The sequence below is a fragment of the Pyrus communis genome, chromosome 11 (assembly GCF_041283825.1).
Source record: "Pyrus communis isolate YQ-2024b chromosome 11, ASM4128382v1, whole genome shotgun sequence".
Classification (NCBI taxonomy): Eukaryota; Viridiplantae; Streptophyta; class Magnoliopsida; order Rosales; family Rosaceae; genus Pyrus; species Pyrus communis.
In genome coordinates, this window is record NC_142575.1 from 16,379,920 (window position 1) to 16,403,456 (window position 23,537).

The following is a 23,537-nucleotide window of genomic DNA, read 5'->3' on the forward strand; positions in this document are numbered from 1 at the left end:
GCATATAAAGCTACTGATTATATAACTAACAAAACAAATTATAGAGATGCAGATTAGTTATCAAACTTGTCAAACTAAATTAACAAAAGGTAATAAGAAACACAAGATGACAAATGTGGCTATTAAAAGGAAAAGAGGATTTGCTTATTTGAAAAGAAGGTTCAACACGTTAACTGCTTTGCAGGTTTCTAACATTTATACATAACTTATCAAACAAACAAAATTTAAAATAGAATTAATGGAAAAGTATCGAACATAGTGATTCACAATTATAAACCAAATAAAACTGCAGTCTATTCTGATTGATAGAAGAACACAGAAACTCAAAACATATATTAACACTTTAATAGTAAATAAAACAGATAATTCGCCTTCAGTTTGTTGGAAATATAGTGCTAATTTGTTGTTAAACAATAATTAGAATGGAACTTGCATACAAAATTAAATAAGTTTAGAAGAACCTTAATTGAATCGAGGCAAGTGTTGGATGCTCTGACCTTAAGACGAATTACGTCCCACACAGGTGCTAATGGTTACCCGCGTTCGCCTCCCTGGATACAACGACTCCACTTCCTTGTGAAAGCAGCACTTCAATTCACAAGGATCCTTGAACCAGATTATGCAGGAAACTAGATGCAGTGAATGGAATGAATGTATGATGCAGGATGATTGCTTTATTTATAGATGCTAACGAGCTGCTTTGGAAAGAGTGTGTCTAAATTTGAACAGATAACCAATGCATCTTTTGGTTAAACAGGTACCATGATGCCTCACTCCATAATCAAGTCAGGGACGCCGCTCATTTGTCCATTGAATTAATTAATCAAAATTTAATTGTAACTTTTCACAAGCGAAGTCATCAATCCATATACAACTTTCTAGAAAGTTGCAATACCTTTCCAATTGAGCTTTTGTACTGTAGGATTATTGACCCACCAATGGACAATTTTCTTATTTCCATTCAATTTAGAAATTTAATATTTAAAAAAAATTCTTATTAAATTTCCAACAACAACAAATCTAGAAATTTTAGAAATAATTAATTCACTTGGAACATTTTTTTTTATTTTTACATTATGAAGTAATTATAGTACAAACAAATTTTCAAAATATAATTTCTCATTACAATAAGAAACATACTAACGAATAGATAGCATGAAGATGTGTCAATTTTATTGATTCATTTACAGGGAATGGTTCTAAGACAAATTTTGAACATATTAAAGGTAGTGATAATCTACTAGTTGATATCTTATCAAGACTTATTTATTGAACAAGAATGGAATATCATCCTCGAATAACGACTATCATGGACCATAATCTTCGAATAACAAAAGACCACAAAGCATAAGAGTAACTTTCAATAGCATAATGATGCATCATGGGCATCCACCATTTACTAGATTTCAAAATAGCATAAGTAGAGCAACATCACCACCAATACTCACCTTTGACTTTAATAGCACTATAATTGAAGGAATAAAAAATCAAACTTTGAGGTATGGGACAAGGGTACTAGGACTCATTGATAGGCAACAGATTTTCTTAAACAATAACTCTCGAAACATCTAGATAAATAGCTAGGCATGAGGTTAGGACATGAGAAAGTTATTAGAGCCTTAGATCAAGAGTTTATTAGTTTTAAATTTAATTTTCATCAAAGCCAACACCAAATTCATTCTCTTGAAAGCAGTCTCCAAACACTTCCTAGAGATCATGTGGCATTGATTAACCAATTTATCAAACCAAAAACTCCAATATCTTAGAATGTAGCAAAAGGCAAGTAACACTCGGAAAAGAGAACTAAAAATTGGCAAAGAATGTGATCAGCATAAGAATAAAAAAAAGAGGTTATTGAACCCATCAATAAAGAACAAGAGACTAATGAACCCATTGAAGAGGGAGAGATCATAATTGAGGTTTTAGAAGAAGATACTGAAATGGAGTAGCATCAGACTAAAGAAGATAAACAACAAAAGCATGAAAGGTTTCTTAAGACTTTACCGTTAGAATTGATAAGTGATAATATTTTGTTAGAAGAAATACCAGAAGCAAAATTAAGAATATTGTCATTAGATATGCAATATGAGATCCTGAAAAGATCATCACAATCCATGCATGAACATCAATTACGATTACAATGTGCTTTGTATTAATCCATCTTTGATCCAAATTTTGAGATTGATAATATTATAAAGATATATCTACCATGTCTTTGTGATAGTACATAGAATTGTAATTGTAAACCAGAGGTTAGTATACCTTTGGATAGGATTAAGGTAAGAGACTTTAGACCATGACATTTTAGTTTTGAGCATAAAGAAAAGCATAATGTAGTAGACGTTAACCCAACCTTACTATTAGAATTTGGTTATCTTGATAAAATATTTATTAACCATAGTTCTTAATTAGAATTATTCCTTGCTAAGCTTAAGAAAGTAGCAAAATATTATTTAGAAGTTTGAAAAGAAATTTGTACCAGTTTTATCAGCGGTCCTCTAGATTGGTATATGCATATGCACAAGAAAGAAGCTAGGCATTTAGCCATGAAAAAAAATATTTTTGACTGTATTCTATACCACCCTATGTATGAACTCTTCACAACAAAATATTTTGAGATATCGAGGAGTCCAGATGTTAGTTTTAGATGAGTAAGTATGATATGATATTAGCAGTAAAAGAAGAAGAAATGTATATTTACAGCAAGACAAATGTTTGTCACCAATCTTACTAAAAGCCTTCAAATTTCAAAGAAAAAACTTCAAAAACCTACTACAAGATAAAAGAAAATAGTGAAAGAGAAGCAGAATTAGAAGACGAAAATGAACAATAATGGAACAATTTAACAAAAGAAGAATTGCACAATATTGACAATATAATAGAAACATAAAAGAGCTGATAGAAGATAAGCAAAAGATGAGAAGCAGCATAGGTAGAGAATATTTCATAATAGTATCAAAATGTAAATGATGAATGGAATAATTACAAAATAGTAAATAAAGAATTTTTTTTTACCCATTTCAGACTTTTCGCTCCAAAAAAAATCCTAATGAGTGAGAGTACGAATATGACATTTTCATTAAAACCAGGTTGGTGGGGGGACCCTTGGCTAAAGAGTCACAGTTGACGATGGGGGAGACGGCGAGAGAGGACAGCAGCAAAGACACGGTGATCTCAGTAGAAGACGCTCTCGAAACAGTTCTGAGAGTGGTCCAGCGGCTGCCGCCTGTCACTGTGCCCCTCCACGATGCGGCTGGGAAGGTGCTGGCGGAGGACATTCGTGCGCGTGAACCTCTGCCGCCGTACCCTGCGTCGGTGAAGGATGGGTATGCGGTGGTAGCTTCGGATGGGCCAGGCGAGTATCCTGTAATCGCTGAGTCAAGAGCTGGCAACGATGGACTTGGCATCACCGTCACTCCTGGAACTGTAGCGTATGTTACCACTGGAGGTAAAATAATAAAGATTTTGAATTAATTTGGCAGTCTCAGTTATTTGGATGGATGCTTTACAAATGTTTGTATTCTAGGATAGAATAGGATTGGATTGGATTGAGTAACTAGTAAACTTCGAGGTATATTGAAAGTAGAGGTGAATTATTTTGTTTATTCTGAGGGGATTATAAAGCGAGTAGACATTAGGAAATTTTTATCTCTTCTAATCCTATCATTTTGTGTTTGGGGAGGTGGGATTGGAATGGAAAAGTTTCCTTGACGAATATCCGTCTTCTACGTTCAAGTTGGACATATTTTTTTATCATTTCTTCGTCCAACATACCTAGAATAAAGTGAGTTATCCAATCCAGTCCTAGACACCAAACAAAATGAACTCGCAAACTTCACGCAGTCACTACCCATCATCCTTGGAGAATATCAAGCCAACAAACCATTTGTGCATCATGATCCCCTAGCCTAGTACTAGGAACCGTGTTTACTATAGTCCAAAGAACCATGTTTCCTATAGTCCAAAACTCTGGACATTAGTGAAATTTGTACTCATCAGAATTTTCTGTCGTATACAGTAGTTTATAACCTTAGAGATCACTAGCCTTTCTTTCCGAAGGTTTTTGGTCTCGACATATTAGTCTTTTTGCCTTTAATCCGTTCTCCCGGTGTGCATTTTTTTAGGACCAATACCTGATGGTGCAGATGCAGTGGTACAAGTTGAGGACACTGAAGAAATTGAAGAGCATTCACTTGATTCAAGGCAAGTAAGAATATTGATACAAACAAGCAGAGGAGTAGATATTCGTCCAGTGGTATGATGTCATCCTTTGATGGTTGATTAACATTTTTGTTTGGGTTTCTTCCTTTTCATTTGAGAATGTCTCGTCCTCCTATGTACTGCACCTTTGTATTAATACATTTTTGTTTCTTGCATAAAGTACCTATTGCTTGAAATAAGTTGGATCACTGGTGGAGCAAAAATAGGAAGTAGAGAAAGAAGAACAATACCTTAGAATTTAACAAAGGTCTCCTAGGAGTCTCACCTAGAACCCAATTAAGGCTACATTACACCAGGATGCTAAAACTAATCGTGCAACCAAAATTCCCAAATACGAAAAGTAAACTGACAACCTAAGTATATAAACTTGACTGAAGACAACCTGGTCTTTGTGCATAGTTCCCATTTATTAATTGGAAAAAGATGGCCATAATGCTTTATGGGTTTGACAGAGGATCAAAACTGGAATTTAGAGAGAGTTTCTTAGAACTATTAAATCACATGGAGGGCAGTAAAGGGAGAGTGTGCACCTACAATTGCATAAGCGACCATATTTAGCATTGTTCCATGATGGATATCTTCATTTGTACCTTTTGTCAGTCATGTTCTATAAGGGGAAAAAATGATAATCTCTTTTGCAAACTTACGGTTCTCGTACTTGTTTAATCTAATGAAGTTTTAAAAGCTCATTCAAAAATTTGTTTGCCAGGGTTGTGACATTGAAGCAGATGCTGTAGTATTGACATCTGGGCAAAGAATTGGTGCTTCAGAAATTGGTTTGCTTGCTACTGTAGGAGTGACAATGGTGAAGGTGGTAAAAGAATTAATGTTGTGCTTAGTAATTTGTTACTGAGAGCAACTATGCCATGTATTTTCCATTTGTTTAGGAATGAACTTTTGTTCCCTATAAAATAATAATAATAATAATAATAATAATAGATTGACACTGGGAACTAAATGTCATGTAGGTATATCCAACTCCAACAATTGGTGTGCTTTCCACAGGAGATGAACTCGTGGAGCCAATGACAGGTTGTTTAAATCGTGGCCAGGTACTGTAAGCTACTGAAATCTCTCTCTCTCTCTCTCTCTCTCTCTGCACATATTTAAGGTCCTTCACTTTGTAGTATAAAAATAACAGTGTGCGAGTGGCCAATTTAGTTTTAAAGAGTCTACAAGAGTACCTTCATATGCTGAAAATGGTGCATGGTTCAGGTGCTAATTTAAGTTCTAGACCATTGTTAGTCAGGAAAAAATGGTAGAAAAATATTCAACAAAGTTTAAAACCTCGGATTCTTAGGTATTATTAATTCAATGTTCCACGAATTCATACTTATTCAGGGTTAATTACACTAACACCCCCTGAAGTTTATCGAGTTTTCACAAAACCCCCTCACGTTTGAGACATTACACTAACACCCCCTTATTTTTTAATTCACTTTCACATAACCCCTTTAGTCAAAATTATGCTAATAAATTGACAACTTTACCCTTATAACTAATACTTAAACAATAAAAAAAATCTTTATAATTTATACAAAAATAAATTAAACATTAAAATAGTATCACTATCTTCATCTTCTTTTTCCCTGCTAAGAATGCTTATGAACAATGGGATTCTACTTCATAAGCATTCTGTTTGTATCCATAAGAAAATAATTAACAGCAACAAAATTTCAGTTTCATGAAAAATTACTTTGATATGCCAAAACAAGTCGAGGCACAAGAGGAATCAACTGAATTTGCAACTTGTAATGAAATTTCTTGTATTTTGGTCTAAGTCTATTCTTTCGAACCAAAAAAAGCACAGTTGCTTTTCTTCCTCAAATTAATTTCCATAGAAAAGAGTAAAACAAGAATTCCTGAAGAATAATGGAGCATCGATGCATAAACCTGCTGAATAACTTAATAAAGTTCATAACCTCTATGCTTGTAGAACCTTGATGCCCCTCCCATTTTGTGAAAGCCTTGATATCATTGCATTCCAAGTTATTGTGTCCCTCGTTGGCATCCTCCTACACACCTGACTGTTGTCTTCCAAATTCCCACACTTTGCATACATGGTTCAAAGAGCACTTCCAATTATTACTACAAGACTGAACGCACTTCCAATTGGTACTACAAGACTGAACGCACTTCCAATTAATAAAGTTCATAACCTCTATGCCTGTAGAACCTTGATGCCCCTCCCATTTTGTGAAAGCCTTGATATCATTGCATTCCAATTTATTGTGTCCCTCGTTGGCATCCTCCTACACACCTGACTGTTGTCTTCCAAATTCCCACACTTTGCATACATGGTTCAAAGAGCACTTCCAATTATTACTACAAGACTGAACGCACTTCCAATTGGTACTACAAGACTGAACGCATACTTGATGGTACGGGCATGGATTTGCTTTCCTTGTTCAAAAGCACCAAGACTCGAACATGCTTTGAGGACGCTAGCCCTCATTCATAGGGCATTCTTCCCCGCCCTTTATTAATGTTTAATTATTTTTATTTTTTAATATTTTCTTTTCTATGGAAGAGACTCTAAGAAAAGACTAGTACTTGGATCTAAGGGAAGATGTGAAACAAAACCGAGCGCAATGGCGTTCTAGATTCATACAGCCAACCCCACTTAGTGGGAAAAGGCTTTGTTGTTGTTGTTGAATATTTTCTTTTCTATATAATTATAAAGACTTTCTTTATTGTTCAAGTAATTAATTATAAGGGTAAGTTGTCAATTTATTAGCAGAATTTTGACTGAAGGGGTTATGTGAAAGTGAATTAAAACTTGAAGGGCTGTTAGTGTAATGTCTCAAACGTGAGGGGGTTTTGTGAAAACTCAATAAACTTCAAGGGGTGTTAGTGTAATTAACCCTACTTATTCATCATTGTGTCCTTTGCTTTGGTTCACAGAGTCATACCCTACCCGTGTCTCATCACATTACAAGACAAGGGTAGGTGTTTTAGTCTGTTGTTAAAAGTATAGTTTGCAATTGTATTGGCAGTACCGTTATCAATGATGCTGCTACTTCACATGTGGTAAGAATACAGAGTAGGCTGATGCAGTTCTTGTGCAGATTAGGGACTCCAACCGCGCTATGATACTGGCAGCTTCACTACAGCATCATTGCAAAGTTCTTGACCTAGGTATTGCTAGAGATGATGAAGAAGTACTGGAGAATATCATCAATACTGCCATTTCTGCTGGAGTTGATGTTATTCTTACGTCTGGAGGTGTTTCCATGGGAGACAGGGACTATGTCAAACCACTATTTCAAAGGAAAGGGACAGTGCATTTTAGTAAGGTGGGCTTAATCTGCAGTCATTCTCATATGTTTTCTTTCTCACTCTATATTTCCTTGTAGGATGGGTATAGGAAATAGGAACCAAATTCCAATTGTGATGATGTATTGAACTGAAAGGTGGTTTGATATTGTTATAGAACATAATATATAATGTTGGTTTAGAATTTAACCGGCTCTTCAGGTTTGGATGAAACCAGGAAAGCCTTTAAATTTTGCGGAGATCAATTCCAGACCTGCAGAGAATATGCCAATGAAAAGAATTTTTGCATTCGGGTTGCCTGGAAATCCAGTTAGCTGTCTTGTCTGCTTCCATGTATTTGTGGTCCCTACCATCCGCCGTCTTGCTGGATGGAAAAATCCTCATCTTTTGAGGTTGCTGAAACTTCTGAAGCTCTCTCTCTCTCTCTCTCTCTCTCTCATCCGTGCCTTTGTTACTGAAGTGATTTTCTAGAGATTGATATTACACCCACCTTACTTTTTAAATTTCTATGTACAGAGTGCATGCTCGTCTTCGTCAGCCTTTAAAGGCAGATCCTGCACGCCCAGAATTTCATCATGCTATCGTTGGATGGGAGTTAAATGATGGATTGGGATATCCTGGGTAAGTTGTTTAAGGAACTTGTCGTGTAGGTGTTTTGTCTAGTTCCTTTCAGAGTCAAAATACCTTTTTCCCTATATGCCAAATCATTGTTTTTTATTTGAGTGTTTGTATGTTTTAATCCTCTGTTTACATTAAGGGAAAAACTCTTTCTATTTTGCTTTTCAGCTTTGTTGCTGAGAGTACTGGCCACCAGAGGAGCAGTCGGATTTTAAGTATGAAGTCTGCTAATGCTTTGTTGGAGTTGCCAGCAACAGGCAGTGTAATAGCAGCTGGGACTTCTGTGCCAGCCATCATTATTTCTGATATAAGCAATGCTATTTGCGAAAGTTCCTTGTCACCTAATTTGGCATCACCTTTCCAAAGATTTATACTGCAAGAAAGAACTGTAGCTGAGTCTCAGGATGCCGGGGTTAGAGTAGCAATTCTTACAGTGAGTGATACTGTTGCATCAGGGGCTGGGCCTGATAGAAGGTATGGTACCTTCTTACCAACACACATAGTACATATATATGTGTCCATATATTATCTTAAGGGCTGCAAAGCTCGACCTTATTTAACGACATTGTGAACATGAAACTTTTTATGTTCTGTAAAATGAGATAATTTTTATAGTACTTTCCACATGGTGAAGTTTACGATCTCCTCATAAAAGTTTGTTTCCTTACCTCAAAGTAGTTTTGTAAACTCGCATAGTAGTTTTGTAAACTTACTCGAGTCTTAACATATTTTGTCTAACATGTTTTGTAAACTTTCCCTACCTCATAATATGCTACTAGGACCTTAAGAATGAGTACTCAATTACACTAGTTGTATCAACATACGCCTTCTTTATGATCTCCTCATAAAAGTTTGTTTCCCTGTCTCATAGTAGTTTTGTCAACTTACCTGAGTCTAACATATTTTGTTTAACCTAAATATATGTTAAAATATCTTGAAGTCAAATGCTCCCGAGAAAAAATTTATCCAAATGCAATTGCTTTTTTACTCTTTGTTTCCTGATAAGTTGTGAACCAAGTCTTCGGTCAGGATTTTCAGTTAATCTAGTCGCATCAACATACGCCTTTTTGAGTTTTTGGTTACATGAGGGCAATTTGTAGATGCTAGAACGATGGCACATTTGATGTTCCTCATTATCAAAGTTTGATATGGAAAAGGTGAATGCTGTGCAAAATATTATGTAGGAGCTGTTTCTCACAGCTGAATCTCTTTTAAAATTTGCTGGAAAATTCATTTTAGAAAAATCAATGACTTCACTTTTGGACAGAAATTAGTTGATCCATTACTCTTCTGGCATTGATTCTCAACAACAAGGTGCTTTTCCAGGGGCTTGGGGGATTTCTAGGGTTGCTCAATGTACAAAATAGTTCGTTACAGTTTTCTGTCTTAGGTAGACCATAATTGAACTCAATGCATCTAGATACTCCTTTTTGAATGGTTGTTTCAAGGAGGTCACTTAATAGATGCCAAAGAAACAACGCAAAGCTGATATTGCTCTTTGTCAAAGTGCAATATGAAATGCACTCTATGCTTTGCGACATTATAATGAACCCTTCGCATTAACTTGTTCCTGTGTATATAAAGTCCTCCTTTGGTTAGTAAACACTAATCATGGAACAAGCACTCTTGGAGAATGCAGTGCAACGGAGATTGTATGCTGTTCATGTATCTGAAAGTAGACTCCACATAACTTTGAATTATATCTTTCTCAGCAAGATATGCTGAAAAAGTTACAACCTTATGTTTGGTTAAATTTTGTGAATATATGTTCCTCGTAAGAATTTATTTGAACATATTACATGGATCTTCTTCGTGTTTGTGCACTCTGCATTCATCTATGAATATTTCTTTGTTGTGTCTTGTTTTGCAGTGGTCCAAGAGCAGTTTCTGTTGTAAATTCCTGTTCAGAAAGGTTGGGGGGAGCTAGGGTTGTTTCAACAGCTGTGGTCCCGGATGATGTAAGCAAAATAAAGGATGTTCTACATAGATGGAGTGATATTGAGCAAATGGATCTCATCCTCACCCTCGGTGATTTTCTTGCTTTTTAGCGTGCTTGTTTCTTTCGCTAAACTAGTACCTCTTTAATACAGTTTTGTTGAATTCTTTTGAAGTAATTTTATATTCTCAAATTTAGGTGGTACTGGCTTCACCCCACGAGATGTAACCCCAGAAGCAACCAAAGAGTTGATTGAGAAAGAAACACCTGGTCTTCTTCATGTCATGATGCAAGAGAGTTTGAAGGTAGCTTAACATATATGGAAAAATATGCTTCTATATGATGAATTCAAATATTATTTCTCTCGCTGATTATTTCTTGAATGTGATTTTCATAGTATTTAAGTGCAACTCTAAGGTGTAGGTTGGTTTCTGTAATTCTAATGACAAATCTCAATCTTGATGACAGAAAGCTCTTAGCAACGGATACTTAACAGCAATTTGCTTGAACTATATAATGACACGCGCACCTATGTTGATGAATTGACATCAAAGATTTGTTTAGCTTAAACTCTAATTTTTCCTTAACTGAGACAGGTGACACCAACTGCTATGCTCTCGCGCTCTGCAGCAGGAATAAGAGGGTCATCACTGGTAAGGTCACGATGTCATTGTGCATTCCTTATCTTTCGCAGTAGTAGATGTGAACTGTGAACTATATAGTTACATAAACATTGTCGACGGTCAGTGATGTTAGATTGATATGGGTTTTTAAACATCTGGATTGTATGGATGATTTGGTTTGACTCCCTAATTGTGTAGTCTTTGTTCGTACTGTATACATTCAGATCATTAACATGCCTGGGAATCCAAACGCGGTTGCTGAGTGCATGGAGGCTTTGTTGCCTGCCCTCAAGCATGGACTAAAGCAGATAAGGGGAGACAAGAGAGAAAAACATCCCCAACACGTCCCTCACGCACAAGGGGCGACTACGGATGTGTGGGAACAAAGTTATAAGCTGGCCTCAGCTAGTGGCACCGAGCCAGGTTGTTCTTGTTGCCGTTAATACGGAGGAATAAAGTCATGTAATATTGTGTATTTTTTGTCCTGCATCTCATCAATGTAATAATGGTATTGTTGTATGCCTTCATAAGTTTATTCTTGATAGGGAAAATGCGGTTGCTAAAGATACGCATATGACATATCAGGAATGAGAATATTTGGAAAAAGTGAATTATGTCGAATATTTGGGATATGAGATAAACAACCTCCTTTTGGTATTGATACCGAATTGAGAATGCTAAATTTTTTTCAATGTGAGATTCACTTACTTTTTCATTTGTTTACGTGTTAGAAAACACATATGACATATCAGGAATGAGAATGACACTGATACTTATATCTTGCATTTCCACTCCCACTTCGAGTAAGTATATACGTCCAATTGGATGGAATTATTCATATTTGATTATTTGAGTTAACATGTCTTTGCTTAGGAATCATAAATGGATGAAAATTTAGTTTTTGTATAGTGTGAATAAAGTTCTAAAAGACGATAGGCGCTAGTTGGCCAGCGGGTTAGGACTTAGCACCTAGGTGGATTAGGAAGATTTGTGCTAGCAAAGGTCACACTTGATGTGTGAGAAATATTATTTTTATTTTTATTTTTAAATATTGTTTAAAAAAAATTAATTGGTAGGAGTTATGCAACCATAAAAAAAAAATAATAAAAAAAAAAAAAAAAAACCTGGCTGTTATTGAGAGATAAAGAGATAGAGAGAGTGAGTTTAAAAAGTAGTAATAGGGTGACATGGTAGTAAGGTTTAAAAAAATAAAAAAAAAAAGGCAAAGGAAATTACTTTAATGCCACAAATTTTTTCTTTTCTCACATTTTTTTTCCAGTTAGGTATTCAAGGTTATAATTGTAATTTCAATGAGTTTTGGTTGACAAAGTGAGTTCTATTAATTGTAGTTTAGATAAAGAAGTGTCTGTTTATACTTAAAAACACATTATTATGTTGAAATACATATATTGCAAAATAAAATGACATATAAATTATAAAATATTAGAACATATTAAAAACATGGGGAACAAACATGTAGTGAATGTTCATCTAAATATTTAACAAACCTTTTACATTTTATTGAAAACTTAAAATGCAAAATAAAAGTTATCAATTTTCTGTCTAAGTTAGAGTGGTGACCTAGGCAGGTTTAGGTGGGTTAGGCGGATGCCTAAATGGGTCTAGGCGAACTTGATTAATTTTCAAACGCCTACAGACTATTGAGACGGTAGCCAGCCGCCTAGCACCTAGGCAGGGCTTAGGAGGCGATAGGCAGGGATTTTTAGAACAATGAGTGAGAAAATTGGAGTATTGGTCTTTGAATTTTAGTGGACTTGGAGCTTTGATCCATAAGTTAAAAATCCTTTTAAGTAATCTAGTCCGTGAACTTGTCACAACGATCTTTTAGGGTAACTTTATTCGACCTTTCATCCCTTGAGACTTGACCAATAGGGCTAAGGGCCAGAGCCGTATTTGTTTGGGTAAGGGTGAAGATATTGTTATCCAAATCTTTGTCAAAGCATTAAATGGTTGCCACATACTCAAATCCATGTCCATGTGGTTTTCTAGTTTCTTCTTCTTGTTTGGTTTCGGGATGTGAGTGCTGTGCTGCCATAGAAACTGCAGAAAAAAGAAATGGAAGTCAGTGCTCACTGCCACTGCTACAAGTCTCTTGTTCTTCCCAAGCTTCCTCCTCATGCAGCTCATGCTGCTCTGAGTCACGTTGTTGCTTTTCGGCAGCGCTCCTCCAGTATTGATAGTACAAGTCCACAGCTCCTCCGACTCCAACGCCAACGCCAACCGCTACTTTTTAGTATCAAACCAAAATCAAAAAACCACCGAACAATTTACGCCGCCTCCTCTTCCTCATCGGTTCAGACTCCACCAGATAAATGGCTTCTGGAGCCCGTTGGTACGTATATATATGCCCACTTCTGTCTCATTATTTCTTAATTTCATATGTGGTTAACTTGTGTAGAAAATCTACCCAGTTATATATTCGAATTTTGAAACCTGTTAATTTCAACAGGGCTCAATATATATGTGTGTTATGTATTACAGTTCCGGCATTTAATCAGATCTGTTTCTTGCTAGTTTTTCATTTTTGGATGGAGGAGTGACTATTTCTTCTTAATTACCCACCTAACACTAACAGGCGATGGAGATTCAAGGCACATAGGTTTCAAGGTTCCGATGCCAAACGCATTTGAAATTTCGTCTGTAAGTTGTTTTTTTTCATGTTTTCTTTTTAGCTAGTTGTACGTTATGTATGTATTGATTCTTAAGTTCAAGTATTGAAATAGTTGACTGCTTGCTTGTTTCGATTCTAATCTAGAATGAGGTGACTGTTGGCCGCCTCCCGGAAAAAGCTGATATGGTGATTCCAGTTGCAACAGGTACCTAGTAATAGTATTACACACAATAATCGTATTTCCAAATTCTTCTCAGAAAGGTGGTTGAATTATATCAGGAGTGTAATTCATTCAGTACATATATTGATCAATCTGCAGAGATAAATTAACCTAGCTAGGTTGCTGCTACTGTTAGACCGTGATTCCATGCATTCTTGTCATTTGTTCTGATCACATCCCATCCCATTCTGATCATAATTTGGTTTACTACATCACTTAATTGAAGTTAACATTTCACCTTGGCCATAGTATAGGCTATAGCTAGGAACTTGGTCTCGATGTATCCATGCCACCATCGATGACATTGACTACCGTGGAGTACACAGATACATACATGTGTCCAGGGTTTAGTAATCCTACTCTGAATCCGAATAAGTTCTCTCCCAGGAATATATATGTGGAGGGTTTTTCGATGCCTCGTACTCAAACTTTAAGCTAGAAGTAGAGGAGCATACATGTCTTGGTATAAATAAGCAGAAGATGCTTTTAAAGTGGATTCTGTAGGTAAACTAATTTGCAGAACAAAGCAATGACATTGTCACCGAGACATTAAACATTCATTCATTCCGCGGTAAAAATTAAGATGGCAGTAATTTTTTTTTCTTTAGAGGGTTTAAAATTAATTTTGGTTTCTTTTTTTCTTTAGACATTTAGTTCTTTGATAACAAGATGATTACCTTTAAGCTGATATGTGAACCAACTTTCTCTAAATCAATGGAGGCAATAAGTTACCATCCGGAAAGCATTGAGTTAATATTTCCGCAATTCCGGATATCTTCAGTTCTTTGAAGTTTAAGATGAAGTAATATTCATTGGTTCATGTTTGCGTTGTTCTCCGGGTTTACAGTATCTGGTGTGCATGCTCGCATCCAAAAGAAAGAAGGGAAGCTATTAGTAACAGATTTGGACAGCACAAATGGGACGTTCATTGACGACAAACGGTTGAGCGCAGGAGTAGTTGCCACAGTACCACCTGGGTCTTGTCTTACGTTCGGTACATACATTAACCTTTTTTTCTTCTTTCTTTATCTTCTCTCTTTTGATTTTGGAAACTTATACATATGCTCATATCAAATGAGGCAAGAAGAACACAAGATTCCTGATTGAGTGTAGGTAGAGAAAAGAAATCAGTAAAGTCTGTACAAATCAGTTGTTGAATCGTGGATTGTATTTAGTGTTGTTAATTTTGAAGTTGAAGAAATTGAATCTTTGCTGAAGGCTGGGGCGGGGTGAGATTCCGACACAATGCAGGGAACAATGGGTTTGTCTTTCCCTATCAATCACCTCAGAAGTTATCAACAAACCTTAAAACTCTCATACAATACAATATACAGACGTAACAGATTTATACACAGACGAAACTTAGTATCTGGTGAAGATCGACTGTCTGATGTTTTTTGTGTTTCTTTTGACCCTCTTGCTTAAAATTTACCTAGTTGAATGGTGTTACGTAAATTGTATACTGCTAGTGTGTTCTGTTGGCAAACGGAATTGTTCAAGTTTTGATGTTGAACTGCCTAATTTGTTACAGGAGATGAACACTTGGCTGTGTTTCGCGTCTCAAAACTGGAGAATGTGGAAGCTGCAAGCAATCCAGATCCTTCTCAAGATAAAGTAGAGACTGATATCCCAATTGAAAGTACAAGTAGTTGAAATATATACAAGATATCTTTGTAAGGCATAAATAAATGAACAAAAAAAAAGGAATGTTTTTCTGAAGAAAGTTCAAATTGTTTATCTGTCGATTAGCTTGGAAATAATGTTCTCATATGGAAATAAATCTCCATGAAATAATCTAAAGAGAGCTTTACTAAATTTTGATTCACTGTAGAGTTATGTTTTTTAATTTTTCTAATTTTTATTTTTTGGAAATAAAAAAATAATAATAAAAAATTACTAGGAGGATCCTGAAATCGAATCCTAAGGTCATATGTAGACAACCCTCCGCTCAAAACGTTTTCAACAATTGCCATCCAAAAACTGTGCTTGCTTTGTCACACAACAAATATATAATGTGTAATACACACAGAAATCTACTTGTCCGATTAGCAAGGTAAGTGATGGATTGCTCTAGTGATTAAGGCTTTGTTCTTCAACCCAATGCGTTCCAGGTTTAAACTATTCCCCTTCCTTTAGTGTAGATTGTTTAACGCTCAAAATTGAGAGATCAACAAAGGACCAGTATGGTCAACCCTTGACAATGAGCTACTCGCCTGCGAATCCTTATCCTGATCTAAGATTGCATGTTATTCCTAATGGAGGCGCTGATCCACTAGAAAATTAGATATATATTTGTTTTTAAGCTCTCAAGACAATGTTATTCAATTCTATTCTTGTCGATCAAACCCCTTATAAGGAGTACTCATCTCCATTACATAGGCCCTGACTGCGCCAGAAAAGTCTTGGGCTTTTAATCCTCTCATCGCCCCATTAGTAAATGGGCTTCACATTGGTCTACAAGCTACTTCTCCACTATCTGAACAATACGTGAAAAAGTGATATCGTTGCAAGGCTACTTGCTTGGTTTTCCAAGTCGATACCTTTTGAGCGTAGCACTCGTTAGAGGGTGGTCAGAAAGCACTTAAGCTGATCACTAGGTCTGACAAGTGTCGTTTCATAGACTTTCTTCTTCATTGGTGGTCAACGTGTGGCTTGGAGTTGATGTTTGTATAGACCTGTCCTTAGAGCTTCGCGCTTTGAAGTTGTCAAGCCTACCAACTGGCTTGAGTAGTTGCAAAAGTATTTTAAGCTCAGTGCTTGTTCCTTTTTGTCAGTAGACAATCCAGGGCCTTGGGTGGTCATCAGTGGTTGTAGTTATTTGTTAATTGAAGTAGTGCTTTGTTTACTAAATCTCTTGGCTCAGGAGCCCTATTTCTTAATCTTTCATTACTTTGTGGAGTCCCTCAAGGCCCATCTCTGAGGTTTAGACAACTATACATTATTTTAATGAGTTTAAAAGGACCTTCTGTTTACAATTGCCCCAACTCATTGTTCAAGGGTTTCTTTTTGGGCATAGAGTTGTCACTGCTGGTCGGGGTCTTCTTTAGAATAATGTAAAGTTGTTGTTTCTTTCTTTTTTTTCTTTTTTCTTTTGGTAGTGCTTAGCTCTCTGGTTTCCTTCATGTTCAAAGCACCCGGCGCTCGGTTCTACAAAATGCTTCTAAATGCCCAACTCCTTGCATGATGGAAAATGAGGCGGTCTGGCATTCTAGTGCATGCATAGCATGTGTTGGCTTTCTGCTGGCTGAGAAATCAAAGCGTTGCATTGAATGCATAGTGGGTAGGCATGATGTCGTGGGATGTGAAGTCAATCTTATAGTTGACAAATAACAAAAGGGATAAGCTCTTTACAAAAGTAAAGTACTTTCTGGAGGAGCTTTTCAGGATGGCAAGCAACCAGTTATGTGTTTTGAATTGGTGCAAGTGGTCTACCCCATGTCAACATATTGTGATTTTATTGCTTCTTTTTTTAATAGCGCAGATCGAGCGTTTCTAGGGTATAAAAAACCATTCTCAAGAGTTCCTTTTTTTTTTTTTTAATTTAGGCAGTCTTTTCTTCGAATCTACATAATATGGGCATGGTTGACAATCTATACTATCCATGTGGTATATACTTTCATCATAGTAAGATAAAAGTACTCTAATCTGACAGCCTTGGTTTTGAGAGTTCAGTTGCTGAGTGGTCACCACAAAACTCCGTCATGAATTTCTTTGAGGACATTGTACCATAGATAGAGCGCGAACTCCTTTTTTTAGAGTTTTCTATTGATAATAGTGTACCTAGCCACTTGGAATCTTAGGCGTCAAGACTTTAACTTGTTACCAAGAAGAAACGCATAAGCCACATATTTGAGTACAGAGTCATCCAATTGTCTGTCTCATTAACCTCCATAATTTGAATATCTGGGTCTGGATATGCTCAGTTTATCCAAGTGCTCAATAGGTATCGATCGTTTAATATCACCCTCGGACGTTGATGCTAACCTTATGGGATTGTCCGCTTCTGCACTTTCTGTCCTCGGGATTTGGGTGATGATGTATCGCATGTACTGTTTGACCGATGCTATTGCCACTTCGACATAAGCAGTCATGAGATGATACTTTACTAACACATATTAAACTAATCTAGTTTAATGTAAGAGCAAAGATTGTTGTTTAAAATTGTCTCATTAAATGTTATATACGCTTAAAAGATAAGTCTAAGGAATATGTAATTAAGAGAATGTGATCTAAAAAAGTTAAATTCATGAGACCTTTCTCTTTAATACACATATGCTAAATGTTCTAGACCATAGGATTTCCAATTGAGCATTGGCGATCTGGATAGATCAATATATGCTATGTCTTCCCTCCCGGGAGAGTGACTAGTGCCAAGTCATTGGTGTGAATGACACCAAGACAAGTGTGTGAGTGCTTAATAGAGAGTGAGTCCACTGAACACAATCGACAAGGAGTTCTCATACTATTGTCACATAGGAACTCATGGTTGGGATAATGCAAATTAATCATTTGGTCTGAGACATCATAGTGAAACGATGCCAATATTGATGTGAAATATTCTAACACTCAAATTAAACCCTCTTTTTGACAATTGTAGTATAGATATAAGTAGGGATCGTTCTAGGCCGGGGATTAGGAGGGATTGCTAATCTAATGAAAACTGACTCAAAGATACAAAAATATGCTTCAAAACACTTAAACAAACTCAAAAGACTCTTAACTAAACTTATATGACTCAAAACAAACTTAAAAGACTCTAAACAACACAGAACGATAAAAAAGACTCAAACTAGACTCTAAGACTCAACTTGGACGAAAATAGGTTTGGTTTTGACTCAAAACACTCAAAAACACTAATTAGGACAGATTTGACACAACTAAATAAAGGGGATTGGGTTTTTGACGAATTGAAGATAAAAACAAGTAACTAAAAGACTTGAATAGGATTTGGACGAATTTGGAAAAACGATAGATGATTAGATAGCTAGAGGATTCTTCTCCACACATGACACACTTGCATACAAATTGATTTCCAGTTGCTTTTCCGATAAACCATGAACCTCAACACCCCAGATTAACCGTGACATCACTAATTAACCCTCAGATTTTCCTTAAGTTATTGGATTGGATGACATCATACAACAACCCAAAGCATTCTTCAAAAGTCCCCTACATGACATCATAATAGAGATACAATCAAAGATCATTACGTTCTATGAAAATCATAAGTATTGACAAAGCACTTGTAACTATGACATCATGATACTCATGCTAGGAATTTACTTAACATGATTGTGAAAACAACCTTAACTACTTGTGAATATAAGTTTGTAACGATTATGTGAAACTCCCTTATATTCTAGCCCCAAATTCATGCATGCAAACTAAGTGTGCACCCTTAATCAACAAACAAGAATAAGTTATCCATCAAACGGTTAAGTAAATTGCATTCACAATTTATGAAATCACAACTGGAATTAATCAATTCATATTGCAAATATAATCATGGTTTCAAAGTCTCCTCTAGCTAAAACAAGTTTAGCTCCTCATGTTTACAAAACAAAGATAATTAATCTTAAACATTAAAAACAAAGATAGAATACACTTAGAAACACTCCAGGTGGCTCCTCCTTCCTTCCTTGTTGCCAACAATGGGGATTTATGTGAATTTAGGCTCTTGAGGTGTGGTGGATGGTGTGGTGTGAATTTGTGGTAGAGGGTGGTGGTTTTTGAGTGTTGTGGCATCAAGTATTTATAGGGTGAAGGGAAGGCACGAATTTGGGCTGAAAAGGAGAGGAATTAGGACTCCAAATCACCAAAGAACAAGGATACTTTCAATTAGATTCCAAGGAGGACAAGGAATGGTTCTTGTGGTAGATTCTAGAACTTCTAGAAGGGTTACATGTGGCATAAACTTAATGCACGAAAATAGGGCTTCTAGAACTTGATATTTAGGTGATTTAATGTGAAAAGGAGTCCTCTTTGAAGTTGGAATTAAGGTAGGAAAAGATTAGGATAGGATAAGATAAGATAATGTTAGAGTTAGGAAAGGATAAGGTTGGTTAGGATAGGATAAGATAAGGTTGGATAAGGTTCCTTATTTCTTGCTATTTCCTTATCTTCTTTGCATTTGGACTTCTTTCTCCAGATTTGTAGCCTTTCCTAGCCCTTCTTGACTTCAATTTCGTCCATCCTCTTTGCTCCATTGTTAAGCTATCCAATCCATGCCCAAAACTGCTCCAAATAGCCTCAAAATGCACTTTCTTGCTCCTTTTGCCATTAGGACCTAAAAACATACGAAAATAGCTTAAAATACTAAAATAGATAGTAATTAAGTAACTAAATGCAAGGAAACAACATAACTAAGTAGCATAAATATGCTCCTATCAAATATGAAATTATTTTGAGGCATATGTTCTCTAGAGACCAAATAAGATGGGTACTTACAAGAGATGTAAATGAGCAAGTGTTACTCTCTTATTAATATTAATGCTAGCCAATAAGATACTATTCTAAAGTGGGCTTGGTAATAGTGAGTCTCCCATACCCTGCTAAGAGTTTCCTATAAAACTCTTGAATGCCAATTGAAGGATATGGAAGTTGCCAAAATAGTGGGTGGTTCTATTTGATTTAAAGACCTAAATCAAATTGTTTAAAATTAATCAATTTATATTCTCTATATAATTGTTTATAGATATATTTGCAAACATGCTCTCCAAAGTTTGATAAAGAAAAGCCGAAGGCTTTAGTTTTCATACTTGGTACCACATTTCCATACATTGTCTTTAATGGATTGTATATGTACGAAGGCAGTTTCATACTCACCATCTTCCTATAGATAATATAACATTGGAAGAACATGTTGGATATGTCTAACATAATGAGAATAAACGTCAATAAATCAAAAAGCCATCCTTGTTGTGTTTACTTATGTTTTCCTGAAAGCACATTGAACTCCATCAAGCTTCATGCACAATGAGAAAATAACAGCAATAATAGAAGAGAAAAAAGGAGTTGTAATGCATACATATAATTGAATTGCTTTCCTATTAGGCTCTTTGCGGAAAAAAAAAAAAATTCTTAGCTTAAACCATCAAAATATCACTAAAATATTTTCTAATTAATAAGAGAAGTTTAAGGATGTACTCAAACAACAATGATATAAACAACATATTGACAATAATACAAACAACAAAATTATAATAGTACAACCACTGCCACAACAATGACGCACTGTACAACCAAATAATCTCAGAGAATCGTAAACCACCAAGAATTAAGTCAGAATGGAAAAACCATAATATTGATGTACAAATATAGATAAATGTACAAATACGAAAATATCCCATTGATCATATGCATTATCTGCTTTGTAAGTATTTTTATAATAGTATAAATTCAAATCACATATATATAGAACTCCGCTGTAAACCGAGCTTTCTTGTAGGCTTAGCCATGTGAGACAGTACCCCATAACATCCTACCTCTCACCTCAACAATTAGCACCATTGCCACCATCTCAGTTTTTCTATTCTAATCTTCCTCATAACCTGACTGTGCAATCGCATTCAAAATGTGCACTTCTCTGAAACATAGTCAATTTTCCTCCAGTTTAACAATATACGCATAACCTTCAAAATTCCACTTTCAGTTCACTTTAAAATGATATAGATTCTAGGGTTAGATTAGCAAACACTAATCTTCATCAAAGGGAGAATTGAAATGTAGTTTCAATTCACAATCAATCGTTAAGAGTAACAATCGCCCACTGTCTCGCTAATTGGAACCTAATGGATCGTATACCGAGTAAGAATGAAAGTGAAGAAATATAAATGAGATGGGTAAGCAATTAAATAGTTTAATTGAAAATAGTCAAGATTAATTAATTAGTTAATTAATCTTACAAAAGGTTCGTTTTGGGCTTTTAAGTTGGTTTTGGGTTTCAGGGCCCAAAAGGGTTTTTGGTCCACAAAGCCCATTGAGTTTAGGTTGTGTGACAACTAAAACTAAATGGAAATTAGCCCAATAACTAAGTCAAAAACCGGCCATAGGGTGAGTGGATGCAAATTGGGCTTAATTGCAAGTTTGCCACTCACATGTGAGGTGGTATAAAGACAACTTTATAGCCATTCTCTCACTAGGGTTTTCTTGGGTCAAAGAAGAGAAACATTTTCTCTTTTTCTCTATAGAGACTGGCCAGTTAGGGGAGGGATAGCTAGCAATCTTTCTTCCTCTAAGTCATCCATTTCATCTTCACACCTCATCCTTGGTGTGGAGACTTAGAGACACCAAACCTTTGGTGTTCTTGGAGATCCTTTCCTTCACATCCCCAAGGAGCAAAGGAGTATCAAAAGGAAGAAAATCACAAGGAAGATCTAAGGAGTTAGGAGGTGACTTGAAGGCCCTCCATTTGGTTGAATCCCTTGTGTAAACAAGAAAGAGCTTCAAGGGTAATGAATCTCAAAATCCTTCCTTTTCTTTAATGTTGTTAAGGAGTCTTGTGGTTCACCATTCACTATTCTTTGAAAGTCATGGGTTTTAGAATTATTTTTGAATGCATGCCTACTTTAAAGTGTTATTAGTTTGCTTATGTGTTCAAATGTTCTCACATGTCCTTAGCTAGGACAAAATTTTTCCTTCAATCCTTTGACCTGAGGCATCATAGTTGTCTTGTGGTTAGGTCCTTGATCTTTGACTTTGTCAAGGGCACTCCATTAGAAGGTGTCCACGACATAGTTGGGGTTAAGCCACTTAACTATAGAGGAAGGTGAATGCATAACCAGGGATCTCTAACCTTCAAACCGTGGAGGTAGAATACTCTACAATATGATTAAGAATCTTTGGTCAGAGTATGAATGAGATTTAGGAAGTATTCCAAATCACATTGGATAATAGATATGAATAAACTATCAAACCAAATAATGTGATCAAGAGTATTGTATTAGAGAAAGACCGTTTTGCACTGTAATTATGAACAACTCTTCTGTTTAGCTTGGGTAGCCATGACATACTGCTAGGTGTCACTCATGGCTTGTGGAAGCCTTGAAGATGTATAATCACTAAAGAGAGAATTGAAAGTAAGTTTCAATTCACAATTGATTAAAAGAGTGCTAATAGTCCACTGTCTTACTAATTAGAACCTAATGGACCGTACACCATGTAAGGTAGAGAATGATGAAACAACAAAATTGACTAAGGACAATTAAATGGTTTAATTGTTTATGGCTAGGATTAATTAATATGTTAATTAATCAAATGAATAAGTTCGTTAAATCACAAAATGGCAAAAGGCCCACTAACACCTAATGGCCAGCCATAGAGGAGAGTTTGCCTTAATTAGATTCATGCCACTCAAGTGAGTTGGAATAAAAGGAAAGTTATGGGCCAAATTAGAGAGAAAAGAGTGAAACACAAAAGCTCTCTCTTCTCTTAGAAGGCCGGCCACCCTAGGAAGAAATCCACTAGCACCCATTTCTTCTTAGGTCACTCATCTCTTACTCATTGTTCTCCTTGGTGTGGAAACTTAGAGGTTCCCTTTCTTGAGGACTTGGAATATCCATTCCTCCATCCATATCCAAGAAGTCATGGAGCCAAGAAGCAAAGTTCCTCCAACCATGGAGCCAAGGAGCAAGGAGACAAAGGAAAGAAGGCCCCCACATAGGTGAATATTCTTTGCTTAACAAAGAGGTGTTTCAAAGGTATAAAAGTTTCTCAACTCTTTTCTTTAAGATTTGAGTTGAGTCTTGGTTTACCACAACTACTGGTTTAAGTCTTGTTTTAAAGTGCATAGAAACATGTTTCCACCATTTAATCGTTAAATGCTTGTATTATATTGCTTAATGAACTTACACTATGTTTGGATGAGGGAAATAAACTTGGAATTTGGATAAAAGTCAGAATTATAAATTGACATGCATCAATTCACTTGTTTGGGTTCATAAACATAGAAATTTAGAACTTCCGCGAGGTAAAAAAACTTGGAATTTGGGACCTCCAATTCCCAAGTTTAAA

General features: G+C 35.9%; 2 protein-coding genes across 4 annotated transcripts; both read left to right on the forward strand.

The window, feature by feature from the left end:
* Positions 1-3,032: 3,032 nt before the first annotated feature.
* B73 (molybdopterin biosynthesis CNX1 protein / molybdenum cofactor biosynthesis enzyme CNX1 (CNX1)) lies at positions 3,033-11,366 on the forward strand. Of its 3 annotated transcripts, none has more exons than XM_088679295.1 (12): positions 3,033-3,448; positions 4,125-4,255; positions 4,931-5,035; positions 5,190-5,273; positions 7,290-7,517; positions 7,699-7,889; positions 8,014-8,118; positions 8,284-8,589; positions 9,986-10,143; positions 10,250-10,356; positions 10,648-10,704; positions 10,899-11,366. In XM_088679295.1, exons 1-12 carry the CDS (start codon positions 3,130-3,132, stop codon positions 11,115-11,117), a joined length of 2,010 nt encoding a protein of 669 aa, XP_088535421.1. In that variant the 5' UTR covers positions 3,033-3,129; the 3' UTR covers positions 11,118-11,366. The 3 variants fall into 3 exon arrangements, with proteins under 3 accessions (XP_088535421.1, XP_088535422.1, XP_088535423.1); XM_088679296.1 differs by having other exon boundaries at positions 4,931-5,032; XM_088679297.1 differs by having other exon boundaries at positions 10,648-10,793; positions 10,873-11,006.
* A 1,199-nt stretch (positions 11,367-12,565) lies between these two features.
* LOC148692966 (uncharacterized) lies at positions 12,566-15,341 on the forward strand. Its single transcript, XM_088678913.1, has 5 exons — positions 12,566-13,027; positions 13,271-13,335; positions 13,451-13,511; positions 14,374-14,520; positions 15,058-15,341. The coding sequence occupies exons 1-5, from the start codon at positions 12,751-12,753 to the stop codon at positions 15,177-15,179; spliced, it is 672 nt and encodes a 223-aa protein (XP_088535039.1). The 5' UTR covers positions 12,566-12,750; the 3' UTR covers positions 15,180-15,341.
* The last annotated feature ends 8,196 nt before the right edge of the window (positions 15,342-23,537 follow it).

Excerpts from the sequence above, each read along its gene's own strand:
- B73 (XM_088679295.1), top strand. The coding sequence starts at position 3,130 with ATGGGGGAGACGGCGAGAGAGGACAGCAGCAAAGACACGGTGATCTCA. Across the intron at positions 5,274-7,289 it reads GTTGTTTAAATCGTGGCCAG|ATTAGGGACTCCAACCGCGC; the intron begins GTACTGTAAGCT and ends GTTCTTGTGCAG. Across the intron at positions 8,119-8,283 it reads GATGGATTGGGATATCCTGG|CTTTGTTGCTGAGAGTACTG; the intron begins GTAAGTTGTTTA and ends TTTGCTTTTCAG.
- LOC148692966 (XM_088678913.1), top strand. The coding sequence starts at position 12,751 with ATGGAAGTCAGTGCTCACTGCCACTGCTACAAGTCTCTTGTTCTTCCC. Across the intron at positions 13,336-13,450 it reads ACGCATTTGAAATTTCGTCT|AATGAGGTGACTGTTGGCCG; the intron begins GTAAGTTGTTTT and ends ATTCTAATCTAG. Across the intron at positions 14,521-15,057 it reads TGGGTCTTGTCTTACGTTCG|GAGATGAACACTTGGCTGTG; the intron begins GTACATACATTA and ends AATTTGTTACAG.